Consider the following 22,104-nt stretch of genomic DNA (forward strand, 5'->3'; position numbering starts at 1 on the left):
TAGCAGATTTCACATGATAAAGTATTGAAATAAAGAATACAATGTAAAAATGTCCAACTAGAAATCTTCTCGACTAGGTATATTTAGAATGTGTAGTTTAAATTTGGCAAAAAAAAGTTATCACAATTGGAAAGTTAAATAAGTGAAACTATTGCGTTTCCACGGTGGTCCATGCGCTGATAATTTTGTTTATGTTTATTAAAACTTCTAACACAAGCCTTGAAACTTCACTCGTAAAACTCTCGATACTGTATGACGCTTAAATATACACCTCCTTATGATCTGCTGACTGAAAAAATTAACTTGCCTGCACATTTATTTTCTTAAGCACGAACCTTTGGAGGGAATCTAGTCCGCTGTTTAATTTTTTCGCTTTTAGTGCGCGTACTACCTCCCTTGGGTTAATCACCGCTCCGAATAATTAAGCAAGGAAAAGCCTGAGAGTACTGACTATGCAACCATATCGACTACCTTGTCTTTATATTAGAGGAGTTTTCCTTTTTTCGGCTTCTGTTCGGTGGGAGTACTATCGGTTTATGATTAAAATCATTCTTTTAAGTAATGCTCAGTAAGTAATACTCTTAGAGTTCACCACGTCCTGAGTTTCAAAGGAAATAAAAAAATTTTCGGGACAAAATATCATCCATATTCGCAGCATAGGGCCGTTTGTTGCAGATGAAATAAAAGCGGAAGGCTTTGTGCTTTTCAGGGATTTTTAATTTGTTGCATGGCATAGCTTACTTTAGATTCGGTGGTGTGTGCTGATTGGAAAGGAAAAGAGAGAATGAGCGCTTTTTCCATTCATGAAAAACTTCATGAATAATCCCAATGCAGTCGAACGCTCACCATATATCGTGATTCCGCGATGTCTCAGTGCAGTTCATGACAACTGCATGGTTATCATTGCCGACCCGTTAAAAAGTCATTTCCTCATCAAAAGGCAAACTAATATATATTTCTTTACCGAGGTTAACTTTCCATATGAAATTTGAGACTTGTGATAAGCGCATGCTCTGATCTATTTTCTACTTTCATCGCACTATCTACAAAAGTGCGGAAATATTTTATTCCTATCATAAAGTGTGTGCTTTTGATGCTCGTTCCCCATGGACATGAGAGCGGTCAAACGTTTCTAGATTAAACAGTTTTTTAAAATCATATTTATGATATCTCATTTTTATAAAAACATTTACGATAGCTTCAGCAAGAGAACACTGTTTCTTCTCCACTTTCTTCTCGTGTTTCTTCTTCATATTGCTAAACAATATAATAGCTCCACTCCCGCAATCAATTCACACGCGCAAAGTCAAAACGATATTAACGCGCGTGACAGTGAAAGCTGTTCCACGCAACAGCCGCAAACTTTGGAAAAAAAAAAAACGCATGAAGCGTATGGCACGAACTGTGGCGTATATCACCAGCGTGCTTTTGCTTTGTAATTCAATACTCATCGCAACCTCCTTGGCTGATATAGTGATTGAAAATGATGCATTTTAACATTATCTGTTATACCCACTAGCCGAGACTGCGACATTCCTCAATTCATCCCCAAACGCATTTCCTTACTGCTGCCGATGAAAAGACATAGGGGAAAAATCTGGCTCGTTGTAAAAGGTGAAAAATATTTAACCTCCACGAGGTTTAATTAATCAACGAGGCACTGGAAAAATACTGATCTGAAAGTAAACCTTTTCAAATCAGTTTTAAAAAAGAGCAGACTAGTGGCGTGAGGTTGAACACAGAGAAAGTTTTAAAAAAAGAACAAAGCCGTGCTTATTTAATATCCATGGTACAGTCCTGAATTTGTCCAAATTTAAGGTACCACGCCATTTCTGGTTTTCATATGCTTCAAACCAATAAAGGTTTCTGATGACTTGATGAAAAAAATTCAAAGAGAGAAATAAACTCAGAAACCACTACCCCGGCTAACTGATAGAAAGTGTGCTTTATTACTTAAACATATATGATGCGTCAAAGTCATAAATGCTCGAAAGTGCGAGGGGTTCAAATTTTTAACTAACCAGAACGTTGTTATTATTACATTTTTTTGACTAAAAAATAACCTGTCTTATTATTTAAAAAACTAATTTATTATCTCAATTTAAATTAAAGACTCAAAGAATTACTCTTTGCGTTTTGAATAACACAGCCTTTGCGGGAGCCGCCATAGTGCCTTTAGTTACAATGAAATGTCATCCAGAAGTCTCACAATAGCCAGAGAGATATCAACGAAAGTTCTAAATGTTTAAGCCATTTAAAGCGAGATATTTCATCAACCATAGAAAAGTAGTTTTAAGACAAATATTTTCATGAAGTTCTTCAGTTGCTTTCTTCAATGAAGTATGCAAGTTCATCGGATGTTCCTGTTCTTTTGACCACTCTACGTGATACTCCTTCGCAAAGGAAAATGAAACATCGGATCGGGTTGAAGGTAATGTACTTCCAAATTGACTTCACGTGTCGAATTCCTTTTCCTGTAAGGTAGAAAAAAAAAAGACAGAGTTCATCGTTTATACATGTAATTGAAATCTTGCACGAAGACGTTAAAAACGGTAAGGTGTCCCTTTTTTCGGAAATTTGTCTTTGTTTCCGCTCTAGCTAAGAAGCATTTTGAGAATGGGTGTTGACATTTCGTTAGCACAGTGGTTTGGATTTCTTTTTAGGATCTCAATATTCATCATACTCCATCTGTAAATTCGCAGTTTTATAATGTTGGAACACTACAGGACATGAATAGAGAAAATAACTCGGCTGTCAGGATAACAAGGTCTAAAAGTTCCACTTACAGGAAGAGTTAAGCTGAGAGAAGAATTGACTGAACATTATGATCTGTTTTAAGGTTACAGTTGTGTGAGCCAGTGTTATACAGAGTCAAATATCCTAAATAACCAGGATATGTTACTTTATGATTTTATCCTTTCACTGCGCGGAAAACGAAAAATCTGAGGAATCGAGAAAACCACCACAATCCACGCTATCTTTCCTTTTTTTATTTGGCAAATGAATAAAATGCACGTTGAATAAAGTAGAGCAGCATGGTGACTTACCAATGGCAACCAACAGTACAGAGGCGTTAAGGACCACGAACACGACATTTACAAAGATGGAGTCGTTCTTGCCCTCTCCTTGACTCTCATCCCAGTTTGTGTAAACAGCACCGAGACAAACGTCAAAGAAAATGATCCAAAGAACAAAAGTTTGCAAGCAGTCTTCAAACCTATTCTTGATCGGTCGGAATAAGGTGTAGATAACTCCAAAGACACTAACTGTCAGAAGTGTAAGACCGATTTGAGAGAGGCTCTTTGATCCAAACAGAAAAATCAACGAGATTAGAATCAGCTTGCGATACATCTCGGTAATTTCCCAAAACCAAAATTTCTTCTTATAATTTTCAAAGAACACTCTGAGTCCGAAAGAAATCGCTTCGTTTTCCTGGGACTCGCGATACTTGTAAGTGAGAAACAGAGCCAGAAGTGGAAATCCCACGGGATATAATGCCAAAATTGAAGCCATGAGCCAATACAAGCTGTGGCGAGGAGTGAAACACTGGACGGAGTGGTCAGCTCTCAGCAGGAAGATGCAGTCGCTCTTGTCGTCTGTGAAACAAGTCTCTACACATGCACCAGGAAGAGGTATAATCTGAATAATCGATTTGCTCGTCGTAGGGTAGGTCGTCGACAACAATAGGAAAATGTTCCGATAGCAAGATTTCTTCAGACTCTTAACTTCCATTACTTTCTGGTCTTCGCCAAGGTCCTCCTTATTCATAATGTAGCGCTTTTTAAGAAAGAGATACAAGAAAATCAAGCCAACGAGTGAGACATTCATAACAACAATCATCGTGAACTTTCCAAGCTCATCAAGCCGTAGAGAAGTATGAATGCAACTTAGAGGGGCAAACTGCAAGATGTTCCCTTCAAACAGTTTTAGAACCTTCTCCGTTGAGATCAGAATGACTGGCCACTGGACTTTCGCCAATGCCGAGAAAATACCGGCAATAACTTGGTAAAAACCAATCACAATCTTAAAGCACGACATGATAACATCTGCAACTGTCCGGTTGTCCTCTGCACGTTTGGAGTCACCCCACAGAACCATTAGAAATACAGCAACAAAAAGAGCAATTACCAAGATGGATGAAGTTATTGTTACAGGTAACCGGGGACATTTCAAACAAGAGTTGAAGCGAAAATAGAATCCTTCAGAGCAGGTTGCACACAAAGTCCCTTGATATCCTTGATGGCATTCTGAGTCAATTCCACCCTTGCAGGACTTTGCATGGGGACATTTAAGTGGCTTCGGAAGTGAAGCATCGAACGTGGTATATGACTTGTTGTAGTCTGATCCAAAAGAATGAATATTGTTAACAAAACCCCTGAAACGTTCTTTTTCAGAATGGTCTGTCCATTTCCAGAAGTAGTCAGGAGCAAGTATTGCTGTATCTTTCTTACAAACAAAACCGTTTGGTGGACATGCTGAGCACGGGCCAAAACGATCTAACCGATAGAAGTTGTGTAGGCATCTGCATGCACGATATTCAGCAGTCTCGTTGGAGATCGTACCTGGGAAAGAATTTTTCCTTTCTTACCAATAATAATAAAGCATTCGTCAAAAGGCTTGTCCACGAATTCATTCTCTGAGTCAACCAAGAAATAAGATTTCACTAGTGAATTAAAGGGATATACTTTAGAACGAGATATCTCTGGATTTCGCTTAAAATAGATAGCAACATCAACAACTAAAATTAAGCGAGTAATCTGTGTTCATCTTTCTGTTGTCTAAAAAGAGTTTCTGATAGTCCACTCCAGTTGACTCTGTTCTGTGTAGATAATGTGAGAACCAAAATTGATGACAATGACTGCTATGTGTTAAAGACGTCGTTGTGACAGTTCTTTCATTAAAACTCAGTGTCACCCAGAGCCTATTTTAATCGAAAAAGGTGAAGTTTGCCCAAAGCGAACACTGTACTTACCATATGGACAAGCCACGCAGTCGGCAGCTGTGGTTCCAGGACTTTGCTGTTCAGAAACAAAGGTACCATTACTGCATCTCTTATATTCAACTTGTCCCATTTCATCCTGATAAAAGCCACCTGTGAAGATATCATATCATAAAACAAAGATTCAGCTCCACGGGTGAGTTGGGAGATACTCATCGTTAAACACAATTACAGAGGAGAAACATTTTTATAAATGTTATTGTTTGTGCAATCTTTAAGTTATTCTTGTTGCCTGATTTTGGTTATAATATTGAGAAAGTTGAGAAAGATACATTTGCTTCCAGCGGCCGAGCAGAGCGATCATAAAACTCTACTTTTAACTTTCAAATCGTCAAATGATACGGCTCCTATTTACTCACAGGAGCTTTAAGAACCTTGCAATCCTCTTTTAAAGTTTACTTGTAACACCAATATACAATCTTCGGTTGTGTGGTCAAATAGCTTTATTCATATAATGCACCAGTATTATGGAATCCTCTTCCATGGGTTATGAGGAGGAGCAAGTCGTTAGGGCGTTTAAATTTAAGCCTAAGGCCCTTATTTTTAAACGAATTTTTATTTGACATATTGTAAAGTTGAATTAAGTGGCTTAGACCTTTCCTTGAAATATATTTTTAATTTATATCCTATTCTTCATAATTTTATCAAATAACTTTCAGTATTATGATATAAAGCGCTGTTGGATACTTTGAAGAGACAGCGCTCATATGTTGTCATTTATATCATTTTTTACCATGATTAACGATGAAATAGGTGTTCATTCTCATTACCTGCAGGACAGTCTACACAGCGGTTTTCATCAGTATACATGTAGGTACCAACTGGACAGAGACTGCAGTTTTTACAAATATTTGATAAAGTTTGTTTTTTATAAGTTGCACAGTCGTGGCAGACAAAACCTGAGCGTGAAAAGCCAAATCTGAAGTTACTTAGCTCGTTGTCCAAAATAAGGTACAGAGATGTCGAGGGAGCACACTCACTAAGGATTGGATAATAAAAATAAATCAAATACTCGCTTGGAAAAAAAAGCTTAAGTTCCCCCACAAGAAGAGAGACCTGGAAATGAGATGACAATTAACCCGTAAGCTCACATTGGGTTTTGAGGTAGGTTTAAACCCAGTGAAGCGCAGGACCGAATTCGCTCTAACCTTGAGATCATCTCTGGTAAGTGCTAATAGTTAAAAGCGCTCTACGAAATGCGAGCTTTAAAAAATTGCCACATTCATCAGATTCATGTCGTAAATTTGGCGCAACAGAGGCCAGGGGGGAATTAGCACTGGACGACGTTGTCTTGCAGAGACGACACTTGAGCAATTTTTGGGACTTGCAGTGTATCATGACTATACTAAGAAAGGCTTTATTTTATGCTACGGCTAACTTTTAATAACTACACATATTAAATTTTTTTAAGTTAAAGAAGCCGCTTAATCGATAGTGTAGATCAATGGAAAATGTTGAAGCTGATTTTATAGGGTGTATAGGAAAAAAAAAAAGGCGTACTTACATCTGTGACACATATTTTCCCCGAGGTAGCTGACGAAGATTTTTACACGTCAATGACCTGTAAACAACTTGATTATGAATAAGTTGAATCGAAACTGATTGGATGTAAAAGACAACGTGATCATTATGAGAATGGTGGTAATTAGTAATTAGTCAAAAGGCCCACGTCACCAAAACAAACTCAGGTTTCCATAGCTTTGAGTGACTTGAGGTTTTGCTTCTTCGTTCGGATTGGGTGACAGACCATTACCCGATAATTCCCCTCCTCCCCTCAAATTACTCGAAGTGAGAAGTACTGAGGGTACGAAAACCGACCCGAGATAGGCTATACCAATAAAGCTACAACACAATAACTGTAACGATAATGATGAATATGTCAACGACGACGACGATTAAAATGATTATAAAGATGATAATAATACTAATAGGTTTTTTCTGCTTTTAGGGTGTTCACGCCTTTTGGTAAATATACGTCATTTTGTCTCGTGTTCTTAGGTGTGTTTGACAATGATTATGATAACTTATAGAATTTAGCTGTTGGTAGTTTCCAGGTTAGCTGGAGAATATACAAAGTACATCTTGGAGTGAGTATAATCTCGAAGTCTACTACTAACTTCAGTTTCTGCTTAAATACTATATGACGTGTGTTTAAGCCATACGGCTTGACTTACACTTTGGTATGGTTTGTCATTTTGTCGAAAATTCCATCTGGTAATGAGCTGAAAGGATTATCAAATATGGTTCTGAAAAGAAAATATCTACTCATTACACAAGAAACGATTTGATAGACATTGTAAAAGCTCCCGATATCAGCGGTCAGAAATAGCGGGTGGGGTTATTTTTAAATATGTTTGTTCTTTTCTTCTAAAACCGACCCAAGAAACAAGAAAACGTTCAGCTCATAAAATTTGTCTTCTTTTCAGAGCTTTAAAGGGAATCAGTCAATTCGTAAATTTACTCACAACTGCTCCACTACAAGTCCGTCAAAAGCCTTGCTTTCAATAGTTTTGATTGCGTTACTGTGAAGAAGCCTACAGAAAAAAATTACGTTTCGGTGATCTTCTCTTCTCAATCAAAATAATTTTGATTGCAAGAAAGTAGTTTAATTCTCAATAAAAATGTTTTTGATTGAGACAAGAAGAAAGATAACCCTTTTTCTGACTAACGGAAACCTGGATATATCTTAGAAACCGAAGCAACTCATAAATGAAACTCATATCTTATCATGTAATTAGTAATGATACACTATCATTTCTATAACTGACTAAAAACCCTTTTACATGCAGCACAGCGACTCTCTTATTTCCTACACTAAAGTGGATGTACTGACAGGCTTTCAGTAAAAGCAATTAACTGATGATCTACCGCTGTCCGTCAGACCTCTTACCTCACAGCGAAGCATTCTGATTGGTTTGGAATAGCTTGCAAATTACAAAGGTGTCGATGACGATTATAAAAAAGTACAGTTTTTGATGTTCATAATTGTGGAAATAATACTTTCGAGCTCTAGATTTCAATTTTTTTTTCTGGGGGACGATGACCCCTGGCTCCCCTAGAGGAAAGGGGCTTAAAGGCCTCTTCTTCGAGCCCAGTCACCTACAAAACCACTATACAACTACTATACCTTCTAAGCTGCTTATGAAAAACGATATTTAAACCCCTCACCTACGCCTCTTTAAAAAAATATATAGAGGACACCTACAATGTGGTCAAACCGGAAAGTCCACAGAATGTGTGTTTATTAATGTGAGTGATCCTATTGAAGGTTAGCATCCTAAAAACAGGGAAAAATATAACACTCCTGAGATATCAAACATAGAACAGGAGCAGGTTATTATCTGAGCCGCTGGAAATAAACCTTCACGAAATTCTATATTATGTCCAATTTCGTTTGTTTCATTTAATATAGGTGTTTTTTCATCACTTAGAAATTGCAACAAGTTTTTCAGGAAAAAAGGATGTCACGAGTAGCCTGCCTTTGAAAAAAAAAAGAATTGCATTTATTTCAAACTTTTTGGTGGCAAGTAACAAGGATTGTCCCCAACATTTAGAAAATTAAGACACTCATTCTATATTGGGTTACACACTCAGTTGTTTAAGTAATCTCGACCTGACTAGTAATTCATTGAATTGTTTCATTTGGGACAAGAGAGCTGATTACTTTCTACATTGGTTTTCACCTTTTACTTACAGAATGTTCAATTGATTGAGTTTAGCAAACACGTTATCAGGTAATGACTGCAAGTTGTTGAATGACAAATCACTATGGAAAGACGAGAAAAATGAAGTTATCGTGAAGAAAATAGACGCTAAAATCCTAAAGGAAGCCGTATTTAACCCTCTACACCCTGACATTATACTGTTCTCTAGACATTTCCTAAGATGCTCACAAGGATAATCTGTTCAAAAATATGAACTCTCTGAATTAGTGATCATTTCCTTTATTCTCATGACCTTTATGTTTGATTATGGGCTGATATCGTGAGGAGAAATTATTTGCAGGACAGTGTTAGGGGTTAATGGGTTTAAAGAAGAACCATCCCCAATTAAAGTGCGTGACTCAAAGTTCAAACCCGTTTTTTCTGTACATTAAGTGGCGCTTCTTTTTTGTGTAACACTATCCAAACACAGTCACAGCTCCATCATGGTTGTTTTTATCGCGAAACTTATTGTCATACTGTTTGTTGTGTATTGAGTTCGCGTGTTACTTGTCAATGTTTATTGGTTTCATTTTTTGTATTGTGAACATGTGATTGATGTTTGCACCGTTGCGTAATGTTATATAATTATGTTAGGTAATTTGTCAGGTTTTTATGGAGCAGCGTTGTCTTTTTTCTTTATTGTTACTTTGTTTATAAGTTTTCGTTCTCTAATATGTATTTTCCTGCTCATGTTTAGTACTGTATACGTAGGCGTGTGAAAGTTTCTAATTAAATAATGGAAGCAATTACGCGTGACTTCGGTTACAGTTGTAGTTTCTGTTACTCACAGGTTTCCGAATACGAGAATATCCTGAAAAATGTTTCCTGGAAGGTGATCGATCTCATTGTTGTCCAACAATCTACAAAATAAAACAACATTTTCAAGCGTGAGTAGAGCTTGAACATACTTGAATATAACCCAAGGCATCCAGAGGAAAAGAAGCTGGTTTCATGGCAAATAACCTAAAATGAAACATTCAGTTTAATATAGATCAAATACTTACAGTTAATAAAGTTTTCCAACTCCAGATGTGACCATTCTCGATAAATCTGTGATTCGATTGTGTCCTAAACGTCTGAGACGAACATAAGAGTCTAATCAAGTGAAGTTCGAATTGCTTATGCTGATCGAGAGAATAAATTCTCCTGTGCTGAGTTAAATTTTGGTCAGGAGCCCATCACTTGGAGCCTTCAACTGCCCTGTATTTTTGTCACGGCGTTTTTAAAGACAAATCTATTTTTAGTTTGAATTTACCGCGAGCTAGGACTCCCCACGAGAGCACATCGACCAATCAAGATGGTTAATTTCTAATTTTACTCGTTAATATATCGAAAGAAAAACAGCAGAGAGGTGCAATGCTTCTTGCGATAGCTAGTGTGCAGATTTGTGTGAACAAAGGCGTCCCAAGCTCACGTCTAGATAAAAAGCAAACGATTAATTTATGAAAGCGTCATATGTTGTGTGAGTCGGTGTTAATTTACGGGAGGAACTGTTGAGAATTTGAACATTTTGTTTCACCCGCTTCTGTTCAGTCCTGCGTCGCAAAATTTCCTTTACGGACTGTGTGGATGAAGATTCTTGAGATGAAGACAACTCGCACAGCTTTGCTCACGCAATTTATTGTTTCCGCGCTCTCCATCATCGCTGGCATTTCGCCTCTTCATCGTCTGGAATTTGGACTCTTTTCATAAAATCTTCTTTAGAGGGGCCAGAATCAGAAGAACACGAAAAAAAAAAATACAAATAAAAATACAACGATGACCCGCGCTCCTGCGAATTTTTTTCGCAAGTGTGAAAAATTTGCAAAGGATAAAGTAATATATGGAAAGGAAGCAGGTAATTTAGTGTTAACAACTGGGTTGAAAACGTAAATTAGCCACCGTAAAGAGTAAAAAAGCTGACGTTTCGAGCGTTAGCCCTTCGTCATATCGCTCTGACGAAGGGCTAATGCTCGAAACGTCAGCTTTTTTACTCTTTACGGTGGCTAATTTACGTTTTCAACCCAGTTGTTAACACTAAATTACCTGCTTTACTCTCCCACCGACGCAGCACCACAGTTTCTTTAGAAACTTACCCCTTTATGGAAAGGAAGGATTGGAATACTGGAATACAGCAAAAGAAAGGCGGAATTTGCGTAGTTTTGACATGAAGACGTCCCCACATAGGACGCCATTTTTTTTCTTCGCGTTTCATGGATCGTATTACCCAAGTGAGCTCGAGTAGCCTATTTTCCGCGAAAAGATAGTTTAAAATTAAACCGTTCTGTGAAAACGCCGTGACATAGGTCCAGTATGGGAGTTGAACGCTCCAAGTAATGGGCTCCTGTTCTGGTTCAATAAGATGATAAAAAAAAAAAAAACACCCATGTTTGGCCACGCTCACATGTATGACGTTCAGTCTCACTAACTTTTTTTCTATTTCTATTTTAGTCGATACTGTCACTTTTCTAGAGAGATAGATAAATTGAGGGATTGATCATTCGATAGATTGATTCAAGTTTTCAGTGTTAATACATAGATATATAGTAGATGCCAGAATTTCTGCTGTTTCGAAAACAAATATATCCTCGCCGCTTTTATTGAAGAAACCATCAACAAAAATGACGTCATGGTAACCGGATTTGACAAGATTGCGGTTTTATTTCTCACGAAGGTTTCTTCTTTAGTTTGTGAACACGGCTAAAGGTTAAATTCGAATTTTTTGTGGAAGGAAGGCATTTTTTAGGAATGGGATTTTTCTTTTTTTGTCGGAGTTGAAATAACAAGTTGCAGTTATATAAAAAAGATCTCTATATTCGGTGCTCTTGAATGTATTTGAAATTGTCTTTTATTTAAACGTTACATGTTTGGTCGTGGAGACGAGTTCATCTTGAGTTAATTGTATCGCCAACACGATCACCTTGCTGCTCGAAAGGAATGCATACGATAAGATTTGTTTCGACGCGTGACACCAAAAACGGTGCCATGTATGACAAAGGCATAATAGCGACTTACAATTCAATGTTATATTTCGGACCTGTCAAATCTGGTACAGATGTCAGCTTGTTGTTGTCCATAGACCTATACGATCCAGCAACCAAAAAAATACAAAGGAGTTATTATGAGCCCTGATCAATACACAAACGTTCCTTCTTTGTGTTTGTCTTGTAATGTTTACTTCCTCGGTGATTTTGTATTTTTCGAATTCTTTCATTTGTTTTCCATCGTAACTTGTATTGTATTTAGTAGTCGTAATCGCATATGTGTTATCTGAAACAAAATTGACGCGTTGCAACGAGTGACGGTTTTTTTTTATGCCATGCTAAAAAATCTTTCTTTATTTGCGCCAATTTAAATCTGCTCCTTGACGAAATCTTTGCCATTTTACCTGTTTTATGCAAGTTTTTTTTTTAATCACTTACCATATTTTAAGGTTTTTGAATTGTTCTAAAACACCATCACCTATTGTCTCTAGCTCGTTTCCTTGAAGGAACCTATTCGCAAGTATAAAGAGAATTGAGATATCTTCTGGTAGGCATTTAAGGGTGGGAAGGGGATGGGAAGAAGCATTTATGTTGTTTTATATATTTACGTTTGGTGGGTACAACATTTCAATAAATGAGAAAAATAAAGTACACGAGCTATAAGAGGTGCTGCTCGTGGTTTGGACCTTGAGTACACAGAAGATTTCCATATCCGAGGTCTGTTCAGTTATTCCTTTCAAACCCGCACTACCCAGTACTAGGCAAAGAACAGCAACGCACAACCGATGTACTTACAAATATTTGAGCTGATCCGTAAGTCCTGCCATAGTGCCCCGGTGTATACGAGTCAGCTTATTGGAAGACAGATCACTGAAAACGGACAAATTTAAAACAATAATGTGATGCACCTATTCCAGGTTGATCTTACCGCAGAAAAACCTGTCTGTGGTGGTCCGAGGTCAAAGATGTGACAAGTTAAGTGTTCGCAATGTAAAACCGAGTACCAGATCTTTTCCCTTTGTTGAGCTCAGACTTGGCACATTACAAATTGAATAACAAAGAATAACATTGCTAATTCTGAACAAATTCGCTAAAACTTCGACGATGAACTCCTCCACGTAAATATTTTTAGCTTCCTCCTCATTTCATTTCTCTCTCTTGTTGCTCTGCTTAAACAATTTGGAGTTCCTCCCAAAAAATAATTATTACAAGTATTCTTAACACCAATAGGGATTTCTGTCTTTAAAAATCAGCCCATGTGCGATTTTGGCCTGGCTACATAGTTATCTCTAAGACAGTGGCTTGCACAGACGAATTCCTAGCGCATTTATTACTAATTTATGAACGGTCAGTGTTCTTTTTAAAATCGAAGAAATGGCAATCGGTAAAGTTTTTTTGTTCATTTCTTATATGCGGAGAGGAAATTGATGAGCTATTTAGACATACACTCTCCAAGACATGCCAGGTTTTATGCTTTATGAATATCTTAGAAAAAAGTGAAAAAATGATAAATACTACTTACAGTACTTGTAGGTGTCTCATTGCTCGGAAAGTTCCATTGACGATATTTTCCAAGTCGCAAGCAGTCATGGAACTACAAAAATAATATGAAAAAGTCAGCGTGGTGGAGAAGTTTAATGAGGAATGGTATATAAATGTTGAAAGGGTCGTACTGACTGATTGAAGAATGCACTCTTAAAAAAATATCGGCGTAACCGTAATTAGACAGTTAGAATGGAACATTTCTTTATAAATTTCAATACGCTTCTCTGTTGGGCCAAAACTAACTGTTTCTAATGTAAGGGGTAGACAGCAACCCCACCCCAGCCTCCAGAGTACTTTAGTCACGTGACCATCGGGGGGACGAGAAATTGGACCACGAGGTCGAAGAAAGAAAAATAGAATCGTTGAATAATATTTGTTTCTTTAACTATTTGTCTTCAGAAGCGAACCGAACACTAACTTGTTAAACTTAACAACCAAGCTAGTTTTCTCGGAGATTGCTTAAGGTAATACCTAGCAAATGCTAAGAGTTTTTAGTGCAACGATTATTCTTATTTATAACTTATATGCCAACAAAGGGTGGTTATGTAGTAATTAATCGTGTGTATAAATACAGCGATATAACGACATGGTCATTTTGAATGTGAGTGTAACTTTTCTACGAATACTACTTTTCAACAGCTGTTATTGGCGTCGACACTCAACTCGCACAGTCTTCCGAAGTCCTACGGAACATCTGCTCGTAGGTGAAAACAACTTGATTTGACAAAGAAAAAAAAGCTCATTGACTGCGAGTCCTGTTATTAAACATATACAGTTTAACGGGCAATTCAGATAAGACTCCACCAAGCAGAGATTCCAAAAGTCAGGAAGGAACGATGAAGAATTACAACAGCAGAATTGCCACATTACAGTATACCACAGAGAGTCATGGCAGAGTGTAATGCTTCATGAGGTAACAATCGACTTCGGCGTCTGACTTAAACTAAATGTGCACAGATGAAACGCTAGGATTTACTTCGAATGTCACTACATCGTGAGACAGACGTTCAATATGATAATTCTTATTAGTTGGTGATTTGTGGAGCCACTGGACTTACAGATATTTCATACTTCCAAGCCCAGCGAAGATATCTGATGGCAGAGAAGGTCCAAGTAGATTTATACTGAGGTCTCTGTAAAAGTAAACCGTTTGGAATGAGCTCCAACTATCTGCTGATTAAATATAGGCCGATATGAGGTGTGAAATTTTCATTCCTTATAAACTGTGATGAACTGCTGATGCGAACTGGGATGAACGAGTAATTAGCGAATATCTCCAACGACTATATGCTTAAACATTCGAAAATATATTTTTTTGTTATTTTTAAATCAAGTTAAAACATGACACTTACAGTGTGTGAAGCCGTGTTAATCCTTTAAGAATGACATTCACATCAGCAATTGATAGTAAGTTGTCTCTGATTTTCCTATACAAATGTAATATCTAAATCAACTTATAAGTGTTAGACAGTGGGCTAAAATAACTCACCCAGCCTCATTTATACCACGCTGTTTCTTGCATTTATATATCTATCTAACGGTTTTTTTTAAGAAAATAGGACAACGGAAAGGAAAGAAAGACCCAATGTAAGCGGCTCATTATCATTTTATTCATAATGTTTGAAGAATAGAAGCTTTCAGTAATATTTTAGAAGTAAACCTTTAAGCTTGATGTACTTTAATTGTGGCACACAGTTTTGAGAAGCACTTAATACAATATAACTCACAGAGAAGAAACGTTTTCTGGAAGGTAAAAACTCCCTGAAATTAAGTTCTTGGAAAGATATCTGGGAAGAAATGATAACAAATGTCATGAGATGAAGGTAGGAAAAACGAAAGAGATATATATCTGTCCGTATATATATGGCAAAAAATTTACATAAGTTAAAGAATTAAAGAGGACGCATCGATTCTCTGCTACTCTGAGTTTCGCGTCTGAACGTTCGTCAGACAGAACTATATAGTTATGAAAATTTGCAACTAAGCTAAGGATGTACCCGGCGACTGAACACGCAACGGTTAGGATACCGCAAACTGTCAGCAAGCCAGATGAGAGAATACTGCCCGCTCTTGAAACTAATTAGATTGCAGGTTTGTAGAATACCACCCGCTCACGCTTCGAAAAAAAATGATGCACTTAACGATCTCACTGTTTTATTATATACTAGCTAAATCAATTATTCACTTTAGTGTCAGTGACGCCTTTTCACGGCTCGGTGAATATCCACCTTTAGCCACACCCACTTAGGTGAATAGTTGTTTATCACATTAAAGCTATTGAAAGTAGAAATAAAAAATAGTGGTAAGTTCTACAAGGATAGTTATTTTAACCAGCCTAAAAAGATCACAATGAAAAAAAAAAACTCGTTTTTTAGCCAACCACATTTTGTAAACTTTTTGAATTAAATCATTACGAATTCCCTCACATTATTTTCAGTTTCTCCATATTGCGAAAAGTGTGTTGAGGAATGTGTCGCAGTGAATTATTTGATAAGTCTCTAGAAAAAGAGAGAGAGTTCATGAAAGAAAAAAAAATTAATTGATTCTCGAAAGATTAAGCATAAAATTTTCAAAAAACAAACGTTCCCATTACATATGATTACTTACTCTTTTCTGTTTTACTATCATTAGAAGGACGATATTAGTATCCTAAAAATCACCTAATACGTTCGAAATCTACCAGCTTATAGATAGTAAGTCAACTATTGAACCATCAATGAGTACCCAGGTATAACTTGTAATCAGATGGTTAGCTTGTTTATTTCTTCGCGTTTGTAGATGGCTCGGGGAAATTTAAAGACCATTTTCAAACTTTTTCACAACTTCGATAAATTTTTCTTCTGAATATGTTAGATACATGCAGTATGTTGACCACTGTTTCCTGTTAGTTTTCTTTTATCTTTTAAAAAAGAAAAAGTAATTTGCTTTAAGACAAATCATCTCGATCCAATACGAATTTCTCATGAACGGAAAACTACAGTTATTTTTTTAATTTCTTTTTTTATTTGCAACTTACAATTTCTTTAAGACAGTCAGGTTCCTAAAGATGTCTTCTGTAATTGAGCTCAACGAACAACTTGAAAGATCTCTGGGTAGAAATTAAAATGTAAGTAAAGATGGTAATAAACATAACTTTGAATTCTAGAGGAGGTAAGGTCCGAAAGGAATAAATTAGCATTATTTAAATTAAAAGTATTTTGATCTAAATCGACACGTAGCATCCAATTATTGTGTTTTTCACAGTCTAGTATCACTTTTCTTATAATTAATTTCAAATTATGCGTTTGTTGTTCCTTTCTCCTTTTTCGTTTGGACAGGAATAACAGTGATGGCAAAACAAGCTTGAAATGGCAGAAATCGCCAGAAACCACAGCAAACTCACAAGATGTGAGCAATTTTTATTGATTTACGTGTAAAATGTTCATATTTCGAAATATTTATCATTGTAAATCGACCATAGTTCGTTCCTCATATCATATTATTCCTTATAACGTGTTCAAATTCTTAACGGTTCCTCTCGTAAATCAACACCGAGTCACACAAAGCTTGACGCTTTCATGAATTAAGAGAGTGTCTCTGTAAGAACGGTCCGGTCGATTTTGCTTGAGACACGGATTTCGCTCGTTTCTCGTGTGTTGTAAGACATTCATGTACCTATACTAAAACCACAATCAGTTTGATCGGATCTCTTTATTTTTCAGAGTTTTACGGAAATTAAATTTCACTCGAGCGAAGGCTTGTCGTGACACTTTTCAAGACTTTAATTTCATACAACTTTGGAGGACAATTTACAAAAAACTGCGGAACTCAGCAAAAAACAAATACCACAGCCATGTATATGAACTCTATCTTATCTATCGAGGCGACTTTCATAACCATCACGTGTCAATCAAGGAAACAGGAAGACTTGAACGACACCTTATCGGTTCGCCTAAATCACACACGCCAAAACCGATCAAATTCAAGGTAAATTTTTGAAAAAGTGAGGCGTTCTTAACTGATCCAACTAACATAACTAGGAAGTAGGTGCCATAGAAAAGGTAACTACAGAAAAAAACTTTGCGGCCCGACCTTTACGAGAACTTTATAACTCCGTGAACCTACCTAATTTTCGGCAATCTCCAAGTTTGGCCGCCATTTCGAGGGACTTGTCAACATGAAGCGTAACCGATATAAATCAAGCAGGTAGATTTAAAACCGTCAGAAATACATACGAAAGCAATTCAAATGAACTTTACTTTCAATTTAAGCGGCAAAATTTGAAATTGTTCGTTAAACTTACCATCCCCATGCGACCATTTCTTCCAACAATTCAATCACTACAACTTTCTGAATTCCCCTCGTCGATTCCACCGCAAGAAATAGCCACCCAAGCTTCGACTCGAATGTGAAGTACGAATCAAATAACATAACTGCTTCATCTTCGCGGCAATATCACACTGGTATTTTGATTTTCCGAGCGACAAGAACGGTGATTAGAATCGATCGGTTTGTTTACCTCATAGACGTGACCGCTGACCAGCTGCTGAGTGAAAACAGTACGGTTCAGTGGCGAGGGGAGGGGTGGGGGTGGGTGCGGGCAGATTATCAGAAGATTTTTGGGAACATTCGAACATATGCATTTAAGTATCATGATAAACATTAGGATTCTCAGCCTTAATGCGAAGGCATGCTTCGTGTTGCAGACAACTTTTATTTTACTTGGTATTCTTTTTTATTTCAAATACATTTCGTTCCAAATAGGAATAGCATCAGTTCATAGATTTAAAAACAAATCTTTACCACGTAAATAAATGTGTTTAGATAATCGAGATAACCATTGAATCTCTTGTATCGCACCGGAAATAACGTGTCTTGTCTTTTCCCAACTCTGAGAGCGTAGAGCGGCAAAGACGCGAGATACGAGTCTCGCGTCTCGCGTCTCGCGGCTTCTCCATGCTCACAGGATACACGTGACCTCATTATCTTTAAGAAAAATAAGAGACTGCTCGAAGTCTGTATTCCGTTCAACCATTTCATAAGAGTGACGCGAGTCTTCAATTGAGTGAGAAAGTCACAAACCCATTCTTTACCTCACGAGCGTAACCACTAACCACTCACGAATTACAATAGGCTTCTCCTTTGACGCGGAAATTGAAATCGTATCGAATATACAAATTAAAGTTATAGTGAGTTCCTTTAGATCTCCCGAACTTGTATCACGTTGGAAACAATTACAAGTACAGGAAGAAGTCGTTCATTAGCAAGACGTTCATTATGTCTCAGGACTCCTATTTGAATAGCAAAGATGGAAAAAACTTTGGTTCATCGTGTGCCTTAAGTGGTTTGGTACGACTGTCTGAATGCAATGACGAAGTAAAACATCATTTGATAAGCTGCCACCTGTCTAAAGAGGTTTTTAAGTGAAAATGAGCAAATCTTGGCAAAGATTGGCCTATTTCACCTCGCTCAGGAGGATAAACAAAAAAATGTGGATTTGCTATAGGCATCGCCACACCCTGGGGAAGTTTTGGAGAAGAAGCAAAGGTAACATGTCAGTATCCTGATCATGATGGTGTCAGGAAGCGTATCCAAGGCAGAGATATAATTACCTTGCATATGTCTCAGGACATTCAAAAGCTGTTTGGAGTTATTATTCCAGTTGAATCAGGTAGTCTTCAGTAACATTTTCTGTTATCTATTTTTGTCACGTGACATCTGCTCGAAAAGAGAAGAAATTCTTTATGATGGATGTTACTGGGCTTTACTTTAACGGAGAAATTTGCAATCGCTTACCTCAACTCTCTGTGTCCCATGCCGTAAGAAGCACGAGAAAAAAGTTGATGATAGTGAGTCTTGGCTGAGACAAGAAGAATCAGAAAAGAATCTACGGTCCCCAGAAACGCCACTTTTAATCACGAGACAACTAAGGTAAATTGAATTAAGTGTTATTTGTTTTATTTAAAACTATCGTTCAGATTATAAGATACGCGCAAAACTCTCCCCACCGATTTTTTCTTACATTCTGTTAATCAAAAGTTTCAGTAATCATAAAGGCTTTCTTGTTGATCGTCTTAATATTAACAGTTTCCAGGATCCAAGGGGAGCAAAAGAGAGAACAATTTTCTGTGTAGCTAGGTAAGGCGACATGCCGGCCTAGGGTTACTTACTTCTTCCGGCGTGATAACGATAATGATGACAACAATGGGCAAAAAGCACCGTCCGCTAATGATGACGATTATCATAGATATTAAGAAATATCAGTTATAGTCCTGAAAAAATCTCAGGGGGCTTTTTGAACAATCCACTTAATCTCGCCAGAAGTCAAAGTTGCCTACACTCATTCTAAGGTTTGTGCGATTTTACGACGAATTTTCAATTCCGGTGTGTTGCATGCATGAGTTTTGATAGAAAAAACCTGCACGCGCCATAACTTAAAAGAACATGTCAGCGGAATGAATTAAATCTCTATCACTTTGCATACATTCTTGGGAACAGAAAAAATTATTTAGAGCAAACATTCCAAGTATAGTGTTAATTCCGTGCAATGGGGCATAAATAAAAGGTTCTGGTGGAAAAGATACCTTATTTTATACCAATGATGACAAGCAAAAAGGTTATATGGGTACCCCGGTTAAAAATATATTGATAACTCTATTTAATTAATACCAATTCTAATTTAAAGGAGAAAGTTATGAGAATAAAATAAAAGTTGTCTATACCACTAAGCATGCCTTCACTGTTTAGACTGATAATCCTAGAGCTTTTTGAGCGTGTATTCGAATATCTTATGACGATAAGTCCGCCACCCACCCCACCCCGCGCTATGCTGTTTTCACTTCGCGGCTGGTCAGCGGTCACGTTTATGAGGTAAACAAACCGATCAATTCCTGATCACCGTTCATGTCGATCGGAAAATCAAAATACCAGCGTGATATTGCCGCGAAGACGAAGCAGTTATGTTACTTGATTCGTACTTCACATTCGAGTCGAAGCTTGGGTGGCACAGGTTATTTCTTGCGTTGGAATCGACGAGGGGAATTCGAACACTAGTTGTAGTGTTTGAATTGTTGGAAGAAATGGTCGCATGGGGATGGTAAGTTTAACGAACAATTTCAAATTTTGCCGCTTGAATTGAAAGTAAAGTTCATTTGAATTGCTTTCGTATGTATTTCTGACGGTTTTAAATCTACCTGCTTGATTTATATCGGTTACGCTTCATGTTGACAAGTCCCTCAAAATGGCGGCCAAACTTGGAGATTGCCGAAAATTAGGTAAGTTCACAGAGTTATAAAGTTCTCGTAAAGGTCGGGCCGCAAAGTTTTTTTCTGTGGTTACCTTTTCTATGGCACCTACTTCCTAGCTATGTTAGTTGGATCAGTTAAGAACGCCTCACTTTTTCAAAAATTTACCTTGAATTTGATCGGTTTTGGCGTGTGTGATTTAAGCGAACTGATAAGGTGTCATTCAAGTCTTCCTGTTTCCTTGATTGACACGTAATGGTTACGAAAGTCGCCTCGATAGATAAGATAGAGTTAGTATACATGGCTGTGGTATTTGTTTTTTGCTGAGTTCCGTAGTTTTTTGTAAATTGTCCTCCAAAGTTGTATGAAATTAAAGTCTTGAAAAGTGTCACGACAAGCCTTCGCTCGAGGGAAATTTAATTTCCGTAAAACTCTGAAAAATAAAGAGATCCGATCAAACTGATTGTGGTTTTAGTATAGGTACATGAATGTCTTACAACACACGAAAAACGAGCGAAATCCGTGTCTCAAGCAAAATCGACCGGACCGCTCTTACAGAGACGCCCTCTTAATCGTTTGCTTTTTCTCAAGACATGAGCTTGGGTCACCTGTGGTTCGATCGGAAATCATCTTTGCTTTGTGTTTTCGTCTTGGCACTGACCAAGACTCCTTAACAAGTCTGCAACATTTAAATCTACTCTCGTTTAAGTCTGCAACATTGAAAGCTACCTTTGTCCGAGATGTGTCTAACAACTATTAGCTATGTAACAAATATGAACACAAAGGAGACGATAACAAGCCCTGCAGGGCGAAGGATGGCGAAGTTTCTTTATCACTTACAGTTCTCTTGTATTGCTTGGGATTCCGGTCGATATGAATCCATGAACTCGACATTTTACTATCAGTTGAGTCCTACCGAACTTGGTACATTGACAGATTTTTTGGCTGCAAGCGTCACTCTCACATGGTGTTACAAACCCCAAGAGCAAGATGACTTGTATCAGACCTGTAAACATCGTTACCGTGGCCAGAGCGGTTTGCTGAAGACGTAAATTATAATATCCTGATTTCAAGATAACTAATAAACAAAGACTTATTCAAAACCGTTATCCATCGTTAAAAAGCAACATAGCTTACTTTGTGTGCCTCCCAGATATCAGTTAGGCATTCTCACTATCTGTTTGAGACACAAAGTTAACTGTTAACAAAGGCACATATATCACGGAAACAAGAGGTTTCGTACCTCTGAAACATCAATATTAATTATAAGTATGCGTTAATGCATATTACTTAAAAACAGTCACTGGTTTCAATCTGCTAACTACAAAAGTTCATAAACGCTAATGAGCCCCAAAGTATAAAATGAGATAGTAAAACGAGAAGACCATAAAGATATGGCAATATTAAACTGGTTATGCCCTCTGCCTTTAGAGTAATCATTTGATTGATTTCTTTCACGGGAACTGGTTACCAAAACAGAAGACCACAAAAATTTTCGAAACTCTGAAGCATTAAAATTAATTATGAGCACGCGTTCAAGCATATCATCAGGTATTCTCAAATTCGATTTTTCTCAACACCACACTTGCTATGGAAGATACACGAGGTATATTGATTCAATACTAACAACAATAATTTATACAGATTAGAAACATAAACTTCATTTCTTT

General features: G+C 37.3%; 1 protein-coding gene across 2 annotated transcripts; it reads right to left on the bottom strand.

Moving 5' to 3' along the window:
* Positions 1-1,926: 1,926 nt before the first annotated feature.
* Positions 1,927-21,687, bottom strand: LOC149047487 (putative leucine-rich repeat-containing protein DDB_G0281931). Of its 2 annotated transcripts, XM_089203535.1 has the most exons (15): positions 21,572-21,687; positions 21,275-21,474; positions 16,228-16,299; positions 15,638-15,709; positions 14,939-14,998; positions 14,564-14,638; positions 14,270-14,344; positions 13,189-13,260; positions 7,465-7,533; positions 7,174-7,245; positions 6,504-6,560; positions 5,770-5,978; positions 4,973-5,092; positions 3,048-4,562; positions 1,933-2,474 (listed from the first exon to the last, which is right to left on the bottom strand). In XM_089203535.1, exons 2-15 carry the CDS (start codon positions 21,448-21,450, stop codon positions 2,320-2,322), a joined length of 2,799 nt encoding a protein of 932 aa, XP_089059661.1. In that variant the 5' UTR covers positions 21,451-21,474; positions 21,572-21,687; the 3' UTR covers positions 1,933-2,319. The 2 variants fall into 2 exon arrangements, with proteins under 2 accessions (XP_089059660.1, XP_089059661.1); XM_089203534.1 differs by lacking the exons at positions 13,189-13,260; positions 14,270-14,344; positions 14,564-14,638; ... (3 more) ...; positions 21,275-21,474; positions 21,572-21,687 and adding exons at positions 8,205-8,276; positions 8,694-8,765; positions 9,492-9,557 and having other exon boundaries at positions 1,927-2,474.
* Between the last annotated feature and the right edge of the window lie 417 nt (positions 21,688-22,104).

This window comes from Pocillopora damicornis, chromosome 4 (genome assembly GCF_964200805.1).
Source record: "Pocillopora damicornis chromosome 4, jaPocDami1.2, whole genome shotgun sequence".
NCBI lineage: Eukaryota > Metazoa > Cnidaria > Anthozoa > Scleractinia > Pocilloporidae > Pocillopora > Pocillopora damicornis.

What these genes read in the sequence shown, in the direction of transcription:
- LOC149047487 (XM_089203535.1), bottom strand. Translation starts at nt 21,450, where the DNA reads ATGTTTACAGGTCTGATACAAGTCATCTTGCTCTTGGGGTTTGTAACA. An exon ending in CCAGAAAACGTTTCTTCTCT is followed by an intron (nt 14,639 to 14,938) that starts GTGAGTTATATT and finishes ACATTTGTATAG; the next exon opens with GAAAATCAGAGACAACTTAC. An exon ending in GGACTTGTAGTGGAGCAGTT is followed by an intron (nt 7,246 to 7,464) that starts GTGAGTAAATTT and finishes TTTTCTTTTCAG; the next exon opens with AACCATATTTGATAATCCTT.